The 19,619-nt window shown below is 33.7% G+C and overlaps 1 protein-coding gene across 1 annotated transcript in view; it reads left to right on the top strand.

Moving 5' to 3' along the window:
* Positions 1–1,952: 1,952 nt before the first annotated feature.
* Positions 1,953–19,619, top strand: part of LOC124361174 (protein SON-like) — a 39,049-nt gene continuing 21,382 nt past the window's right edge. Inside the window, exons 1-10 of the mRNA XM_046815213.1 lie at positions 1,953–2,124; positions 7,725–8,649; positions 10,294–10,464; positions 11,964–12,079; positions 12,266–12,288; positions 12,680–12,976; positions 13,974–14,119; positions 16,044–16,195; positions 17,381–17,489; positions 18,876–18,994. Of these exons, the coding sequence (XP_046671169.1) occupies positions 7,740–8,649; positions 10,294–10,464; positions 11,964–12,079; positions 12,266–12,288; positions 12,680–12,976; positions 13,974–14,119; positions 16,044–16,195; positions 17,381–17,489; positions 18,876–18,994 (2,043 nt within the window). The 5' untranslated portion in view covers positions 1,953–2,124; positions 7,725–7,739. The remainder of the gene's footprint in view (positions 2,125–7,724; positions 8,650–10,293; positions 10,465–11,963; positions 12,080–12,265; positions 12,289–12,679; positions 12,977–13,973; positions 14,120–16,043; positions 16,196–17,380; positions 17,490–18,875; positions 18,995–19,619) is intronic.

The raw sequence follows: 19,619 nt of genomic DNA, 5'->3' as shown, positions 1-19,619 counted from the left end.
ATAAAACATAGACTACAGCAAATTGAATTATCCCTTCTCCCAGCTGTTGTGTTGACGGTGGATTAACGGAGAGGTACGTACTTGGCTTTTGTGCCGAATGATACAAAATGGCCCGAGATGGTACCTCCTCCAATATACTTACCACTTACCAATTACAACTTCTCAGAGAGCAATACAATTACGCGTATTAAAGCCGTACTGAATGAACAGAGGTAAACTATATCACCACTAATGTTATATTGAGTTTTCTGTAATGCGCACCCCACAATTGTACTTTAAACGTCTACTACTACATATTTGAAACCATAAAGCTCTACCTACATTTATCGATTTGGTATAGAAGGATTCTAAGGATGATTTAGAAGTTTATGATTTCCCACCGGATGACCCCTGTTTAGAGGCCAAGTGTAATCCATTTCCTATGTTCATCACTTACCTGACTGATAATTACCTTTTGTTATCTTCCAAGTTTAATATATTTTTGTATATTTGCTGGATATAAACTATTTGCCTTAATCAGTTGTAAGCTTTGGACGATAACGAAACGAAAGAATTAAACTGCCAATACTGCAATATTTAGACCATTCATGGCAAGGTAAACTGCAAATCTCATACAATGATATTAATCACGCGTTTAAAATTCATTATATAATCTGCTTATAGAAAACAAACAGTGAACAGTGAACATTTTGTGTATGCAATGTGTTCACTCATCCTGTTACGGGAAGATTTAGCGTAGTCCTAGTATACAGTTGGTAAGCACATTTTGATATTTGTTCAACTTTATTCAAAATACAGCAAGACAAAAGAATTTTAAAATTGATCGTGCCTGTTGAAAAAATGAAGTAGAAAAACGACACAAGACACAATTAACAAGATCTACGTATAAAGAAATGTTTTTCGAATTCTAATGAACTAAAAAAGATTAGGACGAACACTATGTGTTACGCAATAACTAAATTAGGCATAAATTTAAACAATCCAATAACAAACTCTAAAAAACAAAAATGAGGTAGTTATTACGTAATGACAGATATTTATCTCAACCACTATGTACGTTGACTGTACTATATTAAAATAATTAGTGAGAAAAAGTTCTTAACTGGTTTGGGCAGTTAAATGTATAAAGATTTAAAGTTCTTACACTTAGGTGTGTTTGATCGTGTTAACATTTTCGTATTGTTTAAATTTCAGAAAGTTAATTGAATAATTGGTAATTAAAATTCAGTTTAATCAATAATACGAATTTAAGATCTCTTAAGGAAGAGACTGAATTAGAGGATCGCGTCAGTAAAGAAGTTTTTAAGGTAAATTTTTATATCTGTTTGAATTAAGATCGTTGTAATGGGAACTTAGTAAATGTTCAGATCTCACCAATTTTCTTCGCTACAGATTGTACTTTGAGATTTGGTCTAACTTAAAATATATGTATCTGTGGCACTTGCAGCCTATTAAAATGTAGAGCTCTTAAAGCATAAGCACTTATTTTTGTGGAAATTTAAAATGTTGCTCAAATATACAAAGTCTATTGAGCCATGAAGAAGGAAGAAGGAAAACATTCAACAATCCCTTTAGTCCAAAGCATTTTATCGTTAGATCTTCTTGGTGGTTATTATACATCACATCACTGTACGGAATGAATAGTTTTTAATTAAAAATTAATTAAATTTGTCTTAGAACAAGTTTAATGAATTTGTAAGAGAAATAAAGATTATTTAATAGCTATAATAGTTTATATAGTTGTATAATTGGGATAATACACATAAGTATTTTATCTTCTAGTGTGAACCACCAAGCTGTGACAAAACTGTGAAAACATTGTGTTTAAAGACATGTAAAAATGTAAAGAATCTTATAGTATATATTTTAACTATTAATTTTGCAGTGTTGGTTTTCCTCTATGCTATGTTGCTTCTGATGCTGTTGCCATTGCAATAGCTGCAGACAGCTAAAGCTGCCTTTGGCTGCACTGCTGACTTTTGTAATTTTGTGTTAGTAGTTGTTATAGTGCCAGTTTTCCTGTGTGTATACCAAATTTTATTTATATAAGTGTCCTAGTTTTTGTATTCTATGAGGTTAAACAGAAAGTTTAGCTTTATGCTTATTATTTGAGTACAATTTACGGTAAGTCTCTTAGATCACTATTGTTTTGTAAGCTTAACATTCTTTATTTCATTACCTTGCTAGTTGTAGACTATCTTTGGTTATTTTCTGTTTGACAACGCCCATTATGCAAACCAATTTTCGTTAATTTGCTATTTAACTAAATGTTGTAAGTTCCATTTGTCGCTTTAACTAAGAATTGAGATCATGAGTTAGGCTTTATGTCTAAAGATGCTTTATTATGAAGTAGGTAGCCTAGTTATGCCTATTATCTATTGATCTTTTCTCTCTGTAGAAATAATTGTAAAGTAATAGTTAATAGTCTTATGTACTTTCTTAGGCAACTCGAAAGCTAATAATATGTAAAATTCTCTAGTCTGACCTTGGTTCTTTTGGTGAGCCCTCGAAAGGTAGCAAGGGTCAAACATTATACTACATAGGCTAGGTTACTGATCTATTTGTGTATTAACTTTACAAAATGAGGATTAATATTTAGTTTACCTAGATTACCAAAAACCACTTTTAACCCTGGAAATGTTGATTGGTTAAGATGGAGTAACTCCAAAGCGCATTCAACACCAAAACTGTTGATTTGTCTTCAGTATAAAAGCGGCCTCCACCAATCGAATCATTATTATTAACCCTTTGAGTGCCGGAGCATCGCTATTTGCGGGGTACCAGTAAGATTAAACGCCGGGGCGGCAAATCACGAATTTGACGTTACCAACGTATTCTGCTCACCCTCCTGAACAAAAAATATATATAGTACTAGGGGGTGCAAATGACAAATAACATGATTTTAGGGGGTATATTGATAAGTGGTAAAGTTTCTAATGTTTTTAATGTTCAGTTTGTGTGCTGTGTCTGGATAATCTGTTTACTTGAATATTATCTGCGGCCGGGACTGATAGCAGCCTGATAGCATACCTGTTATCTGAGTTGTCCGGGGCATAGGTCAGTTCTACACAAGATATCGTGTTCAGTAGGTCGGATTGAGTGAGTGAGTTTACAATGATGAATCAACCATCCACTAGTTCAACCAACCCTAGTGAATTGTGTGTGTCGGAGTGTTTCGTAGGGCACGTAAAGAGCTTACGTTTTAACCGAAACGAAATTATCTCTTTTTTAATAGAACAGGGCATTTTTTAAAATGAGTGTATTTGTTCGTCGTGCGGTCGAGTGGTGTTTTTAAACCGGGAGACTGTGTCGTTTCGTTGTGATAGACCACTTTTTTGTTGCTGCTGTTTAGCTATATCCGCCAACACACTAATGGTAAGTGTTCTCTGTTAATATCCATCTATATATTTGAGTTTTTCATGATTTATTTAGTTTTTAAACTTTACATAATTGCCTTTGCATTACATTTCAATTTATATTTTTGATCAGCCCCTCTAGAATTTTATATTTTACTGATAGGTACTATCTCGAGGGATGTTTTTCTTTTATTGACATCAGCGCGGGGCAGCACCGAAGGTGCTGCCGAAGCCCGCGCTGATGGCCGGAGGCACTCGTAATTAATTTTTTTCTCGAACTTAAGAAAAACATTATTAATTTTGATAAAAATTCTGCTCATTTCTGTAATTTCTCATTTACGTTTGCAAAGATGGCGGCGCAACCGATGACGTCATCACGAGGTTCAATCATTGGCCACAAAAGGTCACGTGACGCTAGACGTGGATGTAGAACATGGAGATATTACTGGAAAGTTATTTAATTTTTTATTTTCTAGAACTTCGTTATTTCTCATTTCCACCCCATCAAACCTTATACTTTTTTTTATATAGGACGATTCCAATAAGTTAAGAACGCAAAACTCGTATTTTTCCGCCCCGGCGGTTAATATGATAATTACCATTTGCGGTCCTGCATTATATGCAAGAAATGCCAGATTCGCTATTTGCGACTTCTGCAGTAACGCTTATATTTTATATAGTACTTATCTAAATTGGCTCAATGACTATACATACGCACTCCAAAGGCTTCAACGTAACTTTTGATGAAGGTTTTGTTGCATTCTGATTAGATTCTGATTTTTACGGCGGTTGTAAAGAGAGTGCGAGTTTAGAATCAACAGCTTTACGGACGAGCCGTCACATATTTTGTTTGCCTTGTGTTAATTTCACAAATGATTGTAAATATTGAAAGTTTTTAAGTGTAAATGGGTTTGTAGTGTTTGTATCTTTATATTATTTCGTGTGTGTATGTTGTTCTAGTTTGTGTGTAAGTAGAACAATGCCTTGACCGTGAGTTACGGTGATCGTAAGCAGCTAGTACTTTACTAAATACATTTGTATAGTTTTTAAGTTTTTTTGTGTTTGTTCACTGATATTTATAAGCAATGAGGGGTAGGGTACGATAAGCGGACCCGGTTTTTTATATCGAAGAATGTAACTATCGATACCTAATGTCACATCTCAAATCCTAGACTATAAATCGATATAAAAGTATCTATATTCTTCAATAACAACCATATGTTTTCAATTCAAATATTAAATTAATATTTACAGTGATCAAACAATTTATTATAACCAAAAAATTTATCTACAAAAAAAAAACGAAAACCAGGACATTATACCAAAAAATAATTTTTTTATGAATTTTTTAACCAGACTCTTGCAAAATCAGGCATTTTCGCTCGGCATTTTATGCATACCATATAGCGAAACGCTGCGGCACTCAAAGGGTTAATTATAAATATCGCATACAGCATTAGATATTCATAGGGTAGACTTTAATAAGCGGTCTACACTAATTTTTCGGTTGTTTTCATTGATCCGAAGGAATAATTCGATATTACATTTCATTTAACTTAGCATATGATTTCAACTTACTGTTAGTTATAGTAATTTTAATGTAAACAATAAACAGCAAGAACTATTCAATATTATGAGACTGAAAATGGCGATAGTTATGAGAAAAATAGGCCTATGTTAGATATTCCTTACAAGTGTCAAGATTTGTTTAAGTGGCTTCAACTTGTGGGTTTGGCTCCTGGTAACTCATTGGGAGAATTCTTTCCTTCATTTCAGAAAAGCGGTTAGGATACTCATTGATATTAAACTGGGCAAGTTGTAAATATTGTAAGGTTTCTTTGATATCTAAGTGTAGGCCATCATAGTTGGTTTTGTTGTTTTGTAATGTTATTGTCAAATTTATGTACCAGTATTTAAAATTGTAATTACGAGATTCTTCTTGTTATAGTAATTTATCATATCTATTATTGTGTACGATTTTTACATATTGAAGTTGGATAATATATATCAAATTGTTCGATATAAACAACTGAAAAACGAGTGTAGGCCGCCGCTTATTAAAGTCTCCTCCCCTATTCATAATTAACATTGAACAATGTTTTAAATGGTTACAATAATGGTTAAAATAATCACAAGTACTACGCTGCTCAGACATATTTTAAATAAAGTTTACTTATTTGATATAATCTGAAACAAATACATTTCAGTTACATATAAAAGTGTAGCTTCACTATAGTACAATTTTAAAACCTAAAACGTAATTGACTTCAACATTATTGCTCTAAATTAATTCAAAATAAAACATGCGTTTGGTATTTTACTAATAACAGCAAATACAGTTACAATGTACATATGTTCTTTTACGTTACAAGGAGTCGGACACATTTATCCTTGAAAATAGTAAAAAGTAAGTAAATGTTACATAGTTTTGTTTGTAACATTTTATAAATATATATATATAGCTCAATAGTTTTTTGTTTATCATCACTATATTCATTTTTAAGATTTAAAACCAGCTGAACCATTATAGTTATTAATTACCTATTCCGTAATTTGGCCCCGACATTTTGTTTTCATTATTTTTAGATAGATGAATACCGAAGATTCAATGCTCATGAATATCGATGATTCGAAAATCATGATTCGATTGTGGTGGTGGCCACTTATATTATACTGCAGCCGTTGATTATTATTTTACTGATAAAAGCATTATTACCTGTCACAGACTTTTAATTGTATCAGTTGAAAGGCTATGAGTTTTTTTTAACCTTACAAGCACTACAAGTGTTGATCATGATGCATTAGTGTGATCTTCATGCCGCTGTTATGAAATCATCAGTTGATATGTTTAGAATACCAAGTAAAAGAAAAAGAGTTGTTATACATATATAAATAATTAAAAACTGTTGGTCCTAAAATTTTGTTATCTTGGCAAACCAACAAAATCATATGACATACAGCTACAAGATGAAAAAAACCATGTATAAGTAATTTAACATATATTTTTTTTATTTTGAAGCCATTATCCAATATGTGATGTGTATAATGAATTTTTAATTTTTGACTTAGTCTATGAGTTGTGTTCATCAACTGAAACAACCTAGTTCAAAGAAGTCCAGCCGTTTTGTAAATGTAGGTGGATCTCAGATCTTTTATTAATTAGTCTAAATAGCCACACTCTCTTTTAAGCCTTCAGAATCCAACTGTAATTGAAGATATCACTATTTGGTGATATGAATCTTTCCCTTCTAACACATCACTTTTAGAAACTGCAGTTTTCTATTTGAAGCCAAAGTATTGGGTAATATTAATGCAAATACTTGAATTTTGAGATTTTCCATAAATCTGAGGTGTATTTAATCCAAACTGACTTGATTTGATTAATTCAATTTAATAAACTAATTAATAATTTCATTCTTTAACATAGTAGCCTACTGATTTCATTTCATTTCTATATTTTGACACATTACTTTTTATATCTAGCAAAGCTATAACAAAAAGCTGGTAACATTGTCTATTAAGTTAAAACCAAACAACATTATAAAACCAGTAATTTAATGTCAAACAATTTGAAATCATTTTATTTGTCTATCAATTAATTAATTATTTATCTAAATAATGTTATTATCACAGACTTTGATTTTTATGTGTATGCCACAGTTGTCGTTGACCATATTTTCTCTCATCTAATATTCGTTGATCGTTATCACAAAACTATCATCACCTTAAAATTTTAATCCTCTACTACAAATTTAAACCTATATTTTTTTATTATTTTTTTAAATTTGAATCTTGTATTGTAATATAAATATTTTCATATTTTGAACACATTGTAAATTTATCAATAAACACTTACTTTGATGATTTTTCAAACAAAGAGTTCAACTATTTAAAAATTAGGCTAGTGTTGTTTCACATATTGCGTTATACACTATTGTTAATAACATATAAAACAGAATATGGCTGAAAAAGTGTTGTTCCAGATTATACCCAAACAATATTTCCTGTTAATTCAGATTCTTAAAAATTTTCATCTATTTTGATTTTTAGTGTCAAGAATGTGTTTATATTGCAAATGAATCTATAAGACTCATAGTACCCAATCTGTGAGAAGACAAAAAAATTAATGCTTTTAAAACCTATTCCATGAATTGATTGTTAGTTGAGACTGTTTGTTGTATTTGTAGTAAATTTTGAAATATAAAACATTAAATACTTGTTAACGAAACAACAACAATTGTTAAAAAGAAGTAAACTTAAGGTATAATGTACCATTGCAGATGTGTAAAAATACTTACCTACAATGCATTTTCTAGTGTATTTACAGGTACATCTATGTCCTAATGTCTACATTAGTTATTGTTTTAGGTTGATTTTAACGATATGCCGGAGTTATCAGAGAATGTGAGCGAGGTCTCAGCTGACAACTCCCTACAGAGTATCCCGGTTCCTCCATCGCCGAGCCCTTCAACTACAATCAAATCTTCTAATGAGATTCTGTGTGAATTGTTTGGCGCCTTCAACGCCACACCTCCTCCCTTGGATGACATCGTATCTCAGAGCGTGTCTGCAGAAAAAATCCAAAAGAAACATAAAAAGCGTAGCAAGAAAAAACATAAGAAATTAAAAAAGAAACGCTCTTCAAGTTCAGAATCAAAAACCAGCCGGGAGTCGAAGAAGAAGAGTAAAAAACAAAAAAAAGAGTCGAAAAAGAGTACCTCGGATTCTGAATCGTTTGAAATCAGGAAAAAAAAAAAGAGAAAATTAGGAAAATTCAGTGAAGATTCGGACAGTGAAGATGAACCAAAACCTAAGAAGAAGAAGAAAAATGATAAAGAGAAAAAACATAAGAGTGAGAAAGTGAAAATTAAACAGGAAAAGGAGGAACATAGTTCCAGTAAGAAAAATGTGGACCCTTTGATCACGACAGTGCACGGTTCAATTCAAGAAGATATTTTGAAGTATGCTGTTAGTAAAATTGTAGACAAAGTTATTGACAGTACAAACCTGGCTTCAGAAATTTTCTGTAAGAGCATTGCAAATGTTCAGGCTGCTAAAAATCTGGATGTTGAATGTGCAAAAGTTCTTTCTAAACCGATAAAACAGGAGCCAGGACTAGTTAGCCATGTGTCTCCAACAGTGGTGGTTGAGAAAGCTAAAGAAACACCACCCACAGACCTCGCTAAACACTCTGAAGTAAGTCATATTGTGAAGTCTATTCCTGTGGCAGACGTCTTTGCAGAAGACCTTATAGACTGTGGAATAAAGAAGGATGAGCTTAAATCTCAACCAGGTAATTTCTTTAATTTTTATAATCTTTGATATCAGTAATGTGTCTTTACTCTGTAGGAGTGTATGAGTGCCCTGCTAAAAAAAGTTTTAATTTACGATTTAAAATGGATTCCTTCTCTTAAGTATAGTAAGATATTTTAATGTTATATTGTATTGTGCTCTAACAGTCTAAGGCTATATAATCTTAAGGAAATTATATATAAATTATTAGCTGTACTATCAGGAAAACTAACATCTAATGTTGGCTACAAATTTCATTAATTTTGGCCTGGTTGCACCAATCTACATCAGGAACTAATAGCAATTGCTTAGTACTTAACACAATGACTGCTGAGAAAATATGAACGCATAGCAAACGTAGAGTCTAACAATAATAAGTTTTATTTAGTAATAGTTGAAATAGTCTATATTTGAGGTAGGAAAATTTGCCATTATCATTGAATGGAGGATGTGATGTCATAATTACATGGTACACAGGCATATTCTGATCACTGAGAACAGCAATTGCCATAGGGCCCCAATATACTCCGTATGACATCATGCCAGGGTCTGTTTCACCCCCCCCACCACTAGCGCTTTCAATGCATGATTCACTAAATAATAAAGTTACCATGACTCTTTTTTTAAATCAAACAAGCTGACTATATTCCAGCTAAAAAAGAACTGCTATTACATACATGTGAATTGAAATATGTTAAATTAGCTATGTGGAAGTTAAAGTAAGGAAAATAATTACTTAAATAAAAAAATTTATAATAGTTGAGTGCTCGTTGGTGTTCATTTATCAGTACGAGGCCACTGTAACCTAAGCACAAAGATTTTTTACTCATATCTAGAAGCACGGTAGTTTATTACAAAGATCCCAACAAAACCCATTTCTTATGTATTTACCTATGACATCCTTCTGTGGAAGTGAAACATTCCTGATCAGAGTCCTTCCTAACTAAAAAGTTAAGTAAAGATATCTTATTTTACCAGGCGAAGTTAGGGCTAAGAAGTCCTCTCTAACACAACCTGGGGACCAGTAGCTTAAAGGTGACTTTTGAATCACCACCAATGGTCGGGCAGGTAGGCTGCTTGCAAAGACAGTATTGCTCATCCATCCAAGCAGCAGCCACGCTTGACATTGCTTGATCTGGCTATCTTGCGGTAACCATTGTAGCCGCTACACTGCGCCAGATCATTATAATCATTCAGGAGGTGCTCAGCACCACATCTCTTGGATGAGAAGTCTGTAATGAAAATCCTAATCATGCCCGTGCTTTACCGCAAGTTATGATTTTCTGTATCAAAGATAACTCTTGTAACATTCTCCATCTAGAGTACATATTATCATCACAGAAGGCATACTCAGCAGTTTCACTATACTGACCACTGATTTTACTCATGAATTACTTCAGGTTACCATGTCATATGACAAAGACACCCCTTCTAACCTTTTTTCAAATTATTATAATCATACAAGAAAATTTCAGCAGTCTCAACATTCCTACTAAACTTCATGCTTGATGAGTCTTCAGTGAAGATCCCGACATGTATTCCTACAGGTTATCATGTACAGGGTTTCATATATGCAATGTACACAATGGTAATGCATAGTCCTAGCACTATGATTGCAATTAATTATTTCCATTTGATATTCCAGATAAAACCAGCGGCAAGATAACCATACCGAACCTAAAGTTCAGCCAGGTTTACCAGGCCACTGTACAAAAGATCGAGGAGGAGGCCAAACTGAAGGCAGAGAAGTATGAGGAAGGGGAGTTATCGGAGACCAGCAGTGACCAAGAAAGGAGTCCCACACCCTCCAGTCACGGTGTGTACAAAGCATTCAGTTCATTCATTTTATATCTGTTTTCAAACTCTATTATGTCTACTGACTTTAAAATTCCATTGAATCAAGAATTAATTGTATTATAGTGAATACATAGACTGGTCCAGAAACCAGAGTCTGATTGACAAATTGTTTGGTCAACTTTTAAATCCGCCGGCAGAAAATTTATGACAGTTCAAATGTACCAAGTCAGTGAATTCTTAACTGAGTATGCAAATTCACTATGGTTATCCATTAGCTGGGTTCTCCTTGAAAGAAAGTCCAGTTGACTTCTTGATGTCTGCCAGCAGACAATTTAAGGTTTGGCTCCTATAATTTATGAATTCTTACATCAAATGCACAGGCTGATACAAAGTCAGACACTGGTTAAAAAATAATTCTTTATGTCAGCTGGCAGAACATTATAAAATTAGCTCCTATGTCCTAAGTCAGTGAGTTCTTATTTCAAAATATTGAATAAACTAGACAATCTTAAAGCTAGATTCAGGTTGAAGGTTGTCCAGCCAACTCTAGATGTGTCTTGGCGGAAATTGTTCATTTTAGCACTCACTGTATGTAGAGTATATAATAAATTATTACAATGAATAAACAAGCTGATTCAGAAGCTAGGCTTTATTTTGAAACCTGTACAGAAAATCATTTTTCTCTTGCGTTAGCCAGGTATGACAGAATCTGCTATCCTTTGGCAATTAGTCCATAATGCTGCTCACCCATTGGGCGACAATTTATATGTATCTCTTGTAAGACTACTCTATAGTTAACTAATATATAGGGAGATTTCGTGTTATTTTTCCAAGAGCTATCAAATGCCTTAAGATTGGGGTTCTCAAAGTATTTTCCATCAGTTACCATACAAGAAATAATAGGCTACATTTAAATTCATTGAAAACTAAATAAGTCAAATGATTACAAACAAGAAATATATGAAACATTTGTAGTATACAAAATTAACTGTAGTGACTGTGACAGCTATTATATTGGACCAATAACAGAAACTTTAGTACAGAACTTAAAGGATATGTCAAGAATTAAAAACAAATACAGTAACATGTCTACAGTAAAATCAAATTTCAAACCTAGTCTTTGTGAACTGACGTTTTTGCTGAATTAGATATAGTCTACTGAAAGTATATTTGTTTTCAGGCATTCTATAATTTGTACTTAGGAGATCCATAGACAGTCTTAATTGAAAAAAAATTGTAATTGTATTGAAAGTATAATAATAGCCTGCAAATAATTACCAAGAAATTGTACTATAATAAACTCTTTTACTATAGACAAGTTGGTAGACCTATTTAGGTTTTAGAGTAGGCCAACAAAAATATACTTCTGCAGTTGCTAAAAGATAAATGAATTGTACCTATAAGTACAATTCACTCAAATTCATTTAATTGATTTCTTCATTGGTTTAACATATTTGGCTCTGGATATCTCATGGCAAGCTAAAGAGTTAGGAGTTAATGTAACAATTTGTTTTACAGGATCACTAAAGGAAGAAAAAGAAGAAAAAAAGGGACAGAGAGAGGCGACATCACCACCACCATCGAAGAGACAAACATCGACATCACGAGAGACATCGAGAGAGGAGGAGAGACAGGTGAGTCATTCTTGTCTCTATGTAGCAGAATCATTGATGGAGAAAATATATGGGGAACACGGAGAGGATAATATTTATCTTACCCAGTTTCCTGTTGTCTGTACCAATCTCCATGCGCAAAACCTGGATAATCTTGAGTATATGGGGACTGAAGCATGACAATACTAACAACATCTTCTGTTACAGCATGTTCTAAGAAAATGTGGCTTGTATTATCGAGAATATTGTTACTTAGTATTCAGCTTTCTCATGCCTAATTCTTGATTAGGTTTGTGAAAACATGTTCTTTGAAAGGGTTTATATCTTCTGCTCTCTTCCTCTAATCTTAGTTTGATGGTCATATTGCCCAACGTACTGAATTTGAGTGGGGTTATTGATGTTTAAGAATTTTGTTATAATACATTTTATGTTTCTATTGTCAGTTATTGTATTATATTATTTCATATACTATAAATTGTATCTGTTCAATAAAATGACATGAACATGATTTGTTGAATATACATATGTTGGATTTTTACTATGTCAAGTTACTTTTATCATTTGTTTATGAAATATATTTAGTGTTCTACAATTATTAGAATATACTTTGTGTTACAACAGATCTAGGAGTAGAGAGAAAAGCCATGGGTCACACTCTGACTCAAAATATAGACGTAGAGACAAACACAGCAGAGAGAAGGAGCGAATTAGACATCGTAGCGACAGTGACAGCAGAGAGAGAGAAAGAATCAGACACCGCAGCGATAGTGGCAGCAGAGATAGAGAACGGACCAGATACCGCAGCGACAGTGGTAGCAGAGAGAGAGAACGTACCAGACATCGCAGTAACAGTAGTAGCAGAGAGAGAGAACGTACCAGGCACAGGCCAAGATCAAAGTCCAGGGATAGGACCAAACGGTGAGTGATGTTTGTATCAGCCCATTGTTAGTGTTCATTTGTTCCCCAGCCTAACAATCATTGTACATGACCGTTTAAACATTTAATGTGAAAAGGAAGTTGGTTTCTTTAGTGATCTTTATCTCCTGACTAGATTGCTGTCTTCCCAGGTTGTAGGTCAGATAACTAAATAGTCGGCATTTCTAGGGATGATCCACTCTGTAAATTATACAATGAACAATAGGAATCTACTGAACAACTGCTCTTAGATTGCCCTGGGAAAATAAGGGAGCACTTTACCATGTCAAATAGAATTTTAAAAAGCTTTACATTGTTTAGTATGTTTCAGTTATACCTTTATTACCCATTAGAGGCAAAATTTTCAGAATTTTAAGTTAACTGACTCAATTTTATGCACAGCAGACATAGAGGCTTGAGAAATTCCCTGTATAGAGTGATCATTGACAGTATCTTACACAAGGCAGGCAATTCAATAATCTTGAATATTTCAAACATGAACAGTGTAGGTTAGGTACAGAAACAGAAATGGTACATGTTTGTTTGCAAGGGATGCTGGAAGGGGATGTTGTAATATACGCTCAAGCAGCACTTGCCTGAACTATAATAATATACAAAACTATGGTCCCTACTTAAGAGCACATTTATTAATGGCCCCTAAATTTATTCCCTTGTATAATGATGAAGAACAAGTATACAGAGTTGAATTATAAACTACTTGGAAGTGGACAGTTAACCTTATCAGAAAAGCACATTATAACATGTCAATCTTGTATAATCATGGCTGTTAGGACTATAGGGTCTTCTATTGAGTAAAAATTAAGTTCTAGTTTAAAAATTGTAGGTTAAAACTTATCTTAATTTAAATAAAAACAAAATAAATATTTATTGACAATTCTCATTGTAGAAATAATGTATATTATTATGGAAAATATACACGTCTAATTTCACTACATTTGACACTTTTGTGTTTCATCAGAAATATCATGATTTGTTGTAGCCCTTCTGAGGACAAAATTGACAAACAGAAGCTGCTCGAGATAGCCCGCAGGAACGCTCTCAATATGATGAAGAACCCATCGGGAGCTGCTGACCAGACCAAAGTGGCAATCACATCGGGTGGAAAGACTGTCAATGAACTCACAGGTACGTTTGACTATCTAGGCTATATCATTGAAATTTATTCTGTACTACCACTTGATGTCTTTATTGATTTATATGCTATTTATTTTATATAATGTCAATTAGAGATAATTTTGATCCCTCATGAAGATTAGAAAGAAGTTCACACCAGACAATCATAATGAGAAACATTCTAGGACTTTTCGGTTGGACTACGAGGGTAATTCGGAAAGTAAGGTCCGATTCGCGTTAACCAGACAAACAGTAAGCAAGCAGCGAAATGCGCATGTGCCCTGGCTCCTGGCATGCATTGCGCGTAAACGACGCCATTTGCAGTGAAATCGTTGTAGTCTGCTGTTGTCTGTGCCTTTTTAAAATATTTAAAACTATTTAACGTCCCGCCGACTGTGAAATACGGCCTGTGATACGTTTTTGACAGCAAGGAACGTTTCAGCAGCGGATATTCATCAACAGATAAGTGAAGTGTACGGTCCAAATGCAATGAGTGACAGCAAAGTGCGGAAGTGGGTGAGAGCTTTTAAAGATGGACGGGAAAATGTCCATGACGAACCACGATCTGGTCGGCCGTCAGTGATCACCAAAGATTTGGTGAAAGCCATCGATGAAAAAATTTGTGAAGATCGGCGATTTACTGTTTCTTCATTAGCAATAGAATTTCCAAACGTGAGTAGAACCACATTGTTTAAAATTGTTTCTTAAATTTTTGATTTTTGCAAATTGTGCTCACGTTGGGTTCCCAGGCTGCTTACTGAGGAACATAAAAAAAGAAGAATGGGTATTGCTCTTGAATTTTTGATCCAATATCATCAAGAAGGTGATAATCTTTTAGACCACATTGTGACGGGTGACGAGACATGGGTATCCCACATAACCCCAGAAACGAAACGCCAGTCGATGGAGTGGCGTCACTCGACGTCACCAGTTAAAGTGAAAGCAAAACAAACATTGTCCACATGCAAGGTTATGGCGACAGTGTTTTGGGATAAATGTGGGATATTGCTAGTCGAGTTCATGGAGCGAGGAACAACAATAAATGCAGCCACTTATTGCAACACTCTGACTAACCTTAGACGAGCAATACAGAACAAGCGACGTGGCTTATTGACAGCTGGAGTTTCGTTGCTGCATGACAATGCCAGACCCCACTCTGCCAACCAAACCCAAAATCCCATCAAATCGTTTGGTTGGAAACAGCTAGAACACCCGCCATACAGCCCAGACTTGGCGCCGAGCGACTTCCACTTGTTTCGCTACCTAAAAGAGTTCCTAGGCGGGAAGCGCTTCGACACTGATGACGAGGTGAAACAAGCAGTACAAGACTGGTTATCGTCGCAGGCGGCAGACTTCTATGACACCGGCATTCAAAAACTTGTAGATCGTTATGACAAGTGTTTAAACAAAAGTGGAAATTATGTAGAAAAATAGTGATTGATGTCAGAAATCAAATAAAACAAGTTTTTTGAAAAAGTCTGTTGTGGTTTTTTTTTTAAAAAAAAAAAAAAAAACGGACCTTACTTTCCGAATTACCTTTGTTTTCAGATGTTTGCAATGTGTTTACCAAAAAGGATGTGATGATCATGAGCCTCTCCAACTACTCACTCTCCAATGACAGTGAGTCAGAGAAATCTTTCCATCATCCCTTCAAGATCATGGCCCCTACTAATGGCATTATAATGAACTTGCACCTTCACACCCAAAATGTGTAACCTCAGTTTGCCTTGTTAGATTTCTACAAGATTCTGTCTAAGAAGGATGCAGAAAGCCATGATGTTATGATCTCTCAAGTCTTGACACAGGAGTAATTGTGACCTCAATTAGTCTAGTTGTCAGACTTCTAGGTGCTGTTGAAGAAGGACGCTAACGAGCATGAATAACTGCTTCTACTCCTCACACTCGAGTATCTATAACCTGTTGGTCTTGTCCTCAGATTTCTGCAAGCTACTATCCAAGAAGGATGCTGATGGCCATGAGTCTATTAGCTCCAACACTTCACACTCAAGCGACAGTGAGTCGGAGAAACCGTTTCATCATCCCTTTCAGATCAGGGACCGACCTAACAGCATAGTGATGAACATCCGGGTAACTAACATTTATACTGTATATATTTATTCAGTTCTCTTACTACTTATATATTGTATATTAAGGAGTAGGATGTGTAATATCAATCCAAATTGCAACATTTTATCTATGCAGTATTTAATTTAATATCTGATCATAATCACTACAGAAATCTGTAATAAATTCTGGGAACAAATGGAAGCTAACAAAATAATTTATTAAACTAAATAAATCCTTCGATGTTTGTTTGTTGTTTAGTCTGAACCTAACTAACTGAAACTAATTAAATACATGTTTAGTTACAAACTCTGTTATCGCTGTAGCAGTCATCCTTTGTAATAAATAACATCAAGCCTGTAAAGTTGAATATGAGCTGACTAGTTTTCAGTACACTTTTTGAGTAGGTTTTCATTAATTTCAGTACATATTGAAAAATGTACTGTTTTAAAAGAACAGAAGTATATATGAGGCTAAAGATTGGATGGTGGTTCTTTCACTGAATAGTCCAATACAGAATCGACCAGTGACCTTAAATGTGAATTTACAACTAATGAAAATATTGCATCTTTATAACATTTTAAGTCCGATGGCTTCTCATTTGTCTCTCTGTGTTGATTTTGGGTTCAATAGATTAAAATTAAAGGTAAAAATAAGTCTAACACTTTTACATTCATTGGTCTTATGGGTAAACATGATAGCAACATGAAATCTCAGAATAATCACATTTATAAACAAATTTAGTACAGTTATATGATACAGTAACACAATGTGATTAAATTATTTTGTTGGATTAGTTGGTAAGACCTTTTCTTAAGTTCTCAAAGTTCTTCACTACTTTGTTGTATTCATTTACTAAACTTCATTTAATATTTTTACATCATGTATAAGTTTTTATTGGGTTTAAGGAATTTAAGGAAATAGAAAAAGACAAAATGATCATTTCTAAATCTTGTTGATTCCTTCCTCTGAGGATCTACTCTATAGCAGACTTTCAGAGCTTTGTCATTCCTGTTATTCACACTGAAAATACATACAAAAATACATTACTATAACAAATAACAAACACATTGCATTCTTTATTGTATTAATGGTTAATAATTATTAAAAGTTATATCCTGTAATTATTGTTTATTTCGTAATAACTTCATTATATTCAAACCATTTTAACTGCATTCCATCTGATAAACACATATTGTGTTTTGACAGAACTCAGTTGCTCTACCAGTTAAGTCTCACCAGGAGAAGACAGCAGAACAATCAAGACAGCTGAGGCTACAGTTTCCTGTGTCAAGCGGTCAACACCACCGCAAGACTGGTAAGTCACTTGACAGCCTACTCTTGATTCAGTTGACTGAATCAACTGACTAGAAAGCTTTATCTTGAAAAGATGTGGTAAGTAAGATATAAGATACATATATATTTTCACTTAGTGACCTTTCCTCCATACAGTTGTAATAAATGCAACAAAGGTCTTTAGTTTCTTTTCAAGACCATGCCCAATGAAGGTTCTATGTGGAAGCTCTAGCTGGAACAGTTGTGACAGAGCCTGAATTACTCAGACATTATATAACGTATCATATTCATTTATTGGTTGTATTGTCTGTTGTTTATTACAGCTAAAAATTGTTTAAATTATATACCAGTATGTAAGTTTTTAAAATTATTGGTAAAGAACAAAGATATTGCATTGAAACTATATATATTTTTTTTATGTAAATAAACTGTTGCTCCTTTTTTATATATTTTAAAATCAATAACTTGATTATATTCAGTAAGTTATATTTCAATAGTAAAATATTTTGTATGTACAATTGAAAAATAATGTATTCTCATAGTAATATACAAGCAATATGCTCGAATAAACTAAAATTACGTTATGTACATAGCGACTGTTTACAGGACTGTTTTAGATTTTTATACTGGAAAGAATGGTCAACCACTTTTGACTCTTAGTGTTAAAATGCAATGATCTCTTGTCCATGACATGGTATCACCTTTTTAAGTCTCCTTAATCAGGACAAGCATCTCCGAAGTAGTTTTGGCAAAGTGAAAGCTAAGTTTAAGCCCTGTTCTGTTCTAATGAATGCTCCTTTATTGAAGTTTTCCGCCTGTCAAAAACTCAAAACATATTTGGTTATAATAGTGTTCTTTAGTAATTAATCTGTGATTGAAGGGATACATCATTGTTTTGCTCATAATATTAAATAACTACATTAATATGTCCTGTTGCTGTATTACGGCACATTTTCTTTTGCATCACTTTGATCTTCCTAATCCTCCATCTCACTTTCTTCCAAAACGGTAAACTCTGGATGACTCACTCTATTAAGTAACGTCACCAAGCTGCTGATTACATTGACGTTTTCTCAAACAACAAATACATACATCTATCTATACAGTACTACAATATTACAGTTTATTCTTCTAATGTTTCTTACTGCAATAGTTTGAAAACAAAGTTAGAAGCTCTTTCATATTTTCTTGGTATTTTTGAAGTTATAAGCCATATTTTTACCTGTTTTTTCTAGTTTTTCAATAAAATACTTTACCCCAAACACTATATACAATCTGGAAAGCTGATATACCATCTATGATTAATCAAAAGTTTATATTGAATTCCCATTTGAGTAAGTAAATAATTACATAATAAGCTTATAATTATTTGCATACTCAGGAATTTTATTAACGAATTGTGTTACAGAAAGTGAGTGGATTCCAGTATCGCCCAAGAAGGCAGAGGTAATACCCAGTACCCAAGTGGCTGTGATCAAACCTACCACCAAGCCTGCCAGAGTCTTCAGGGACGCCCCAGACCCTCCGGTGAGTGTCCTAGCTCTCATGTACCCAAACTTTGGTCAGATACCCTTATATATAATCTTTAACAAATAGGGATGATCGATTATATCATAAGACTACCGAATATACCAAATTTTGCACTTACTGGATCCTGCAAATCCAGATTTGAACTTGAATATACACTAACTACATTAAGAGTCCACTGTCATAGACTTGAGTTTGGATAAGATTGATTAATGAGTTGTGGCATGTATAATAAATTTCTGTTTTTGTATGAAAAAATTTTAGAAGGCAAAATATCTGCGAATGACGAATATATAAAGAATTCTAAGAATAAATGTAAAGCTGCTTGGGAATATTATAAAGCTTGAGACCAACCGTTCTAAAGTTTAGTCAAGAAGTACCTGTTAATACTAATTGATTTTAATGACTATTTTATAAGCTCTGTTTCGCTATACACCAACAAATAATGTTTTAGCAATTGAGTTTGTTGATGATTATATTTTAAGTTGTAACGGTGGGGTCAGTTGTTTTAAGTGGCAAAGCATTGATAACACTAAGGTGTTAAAGTGTGTCTCAAAGTTAAGTTCGTCCCAAAGTGAAGATTATTATGGGTTCTCTAACAAACTTTTAAAAGAAATAATCGATG

This window comes from Homalodisca vitripennis, chromosome 4, assembly GCF_021130785.1.
Source record: "Homalodisca vitripennis isolate AUS2020 chromosome 4, UT_GWSS_2.1, whole genome shotgun sequence".
Taxonomy (NCBI): Eukaryota; Metazoa; Arthropoda; class Insecta; order Hemiptera; family Cicadellidae; genus Homalodisca; species Homalodisca vitripennis.
The sequence above is the reverse complement of the archived record's forward strand: the minus strand, read 5'-3'. Positions and strand labels throughout refer to the sequence as shown.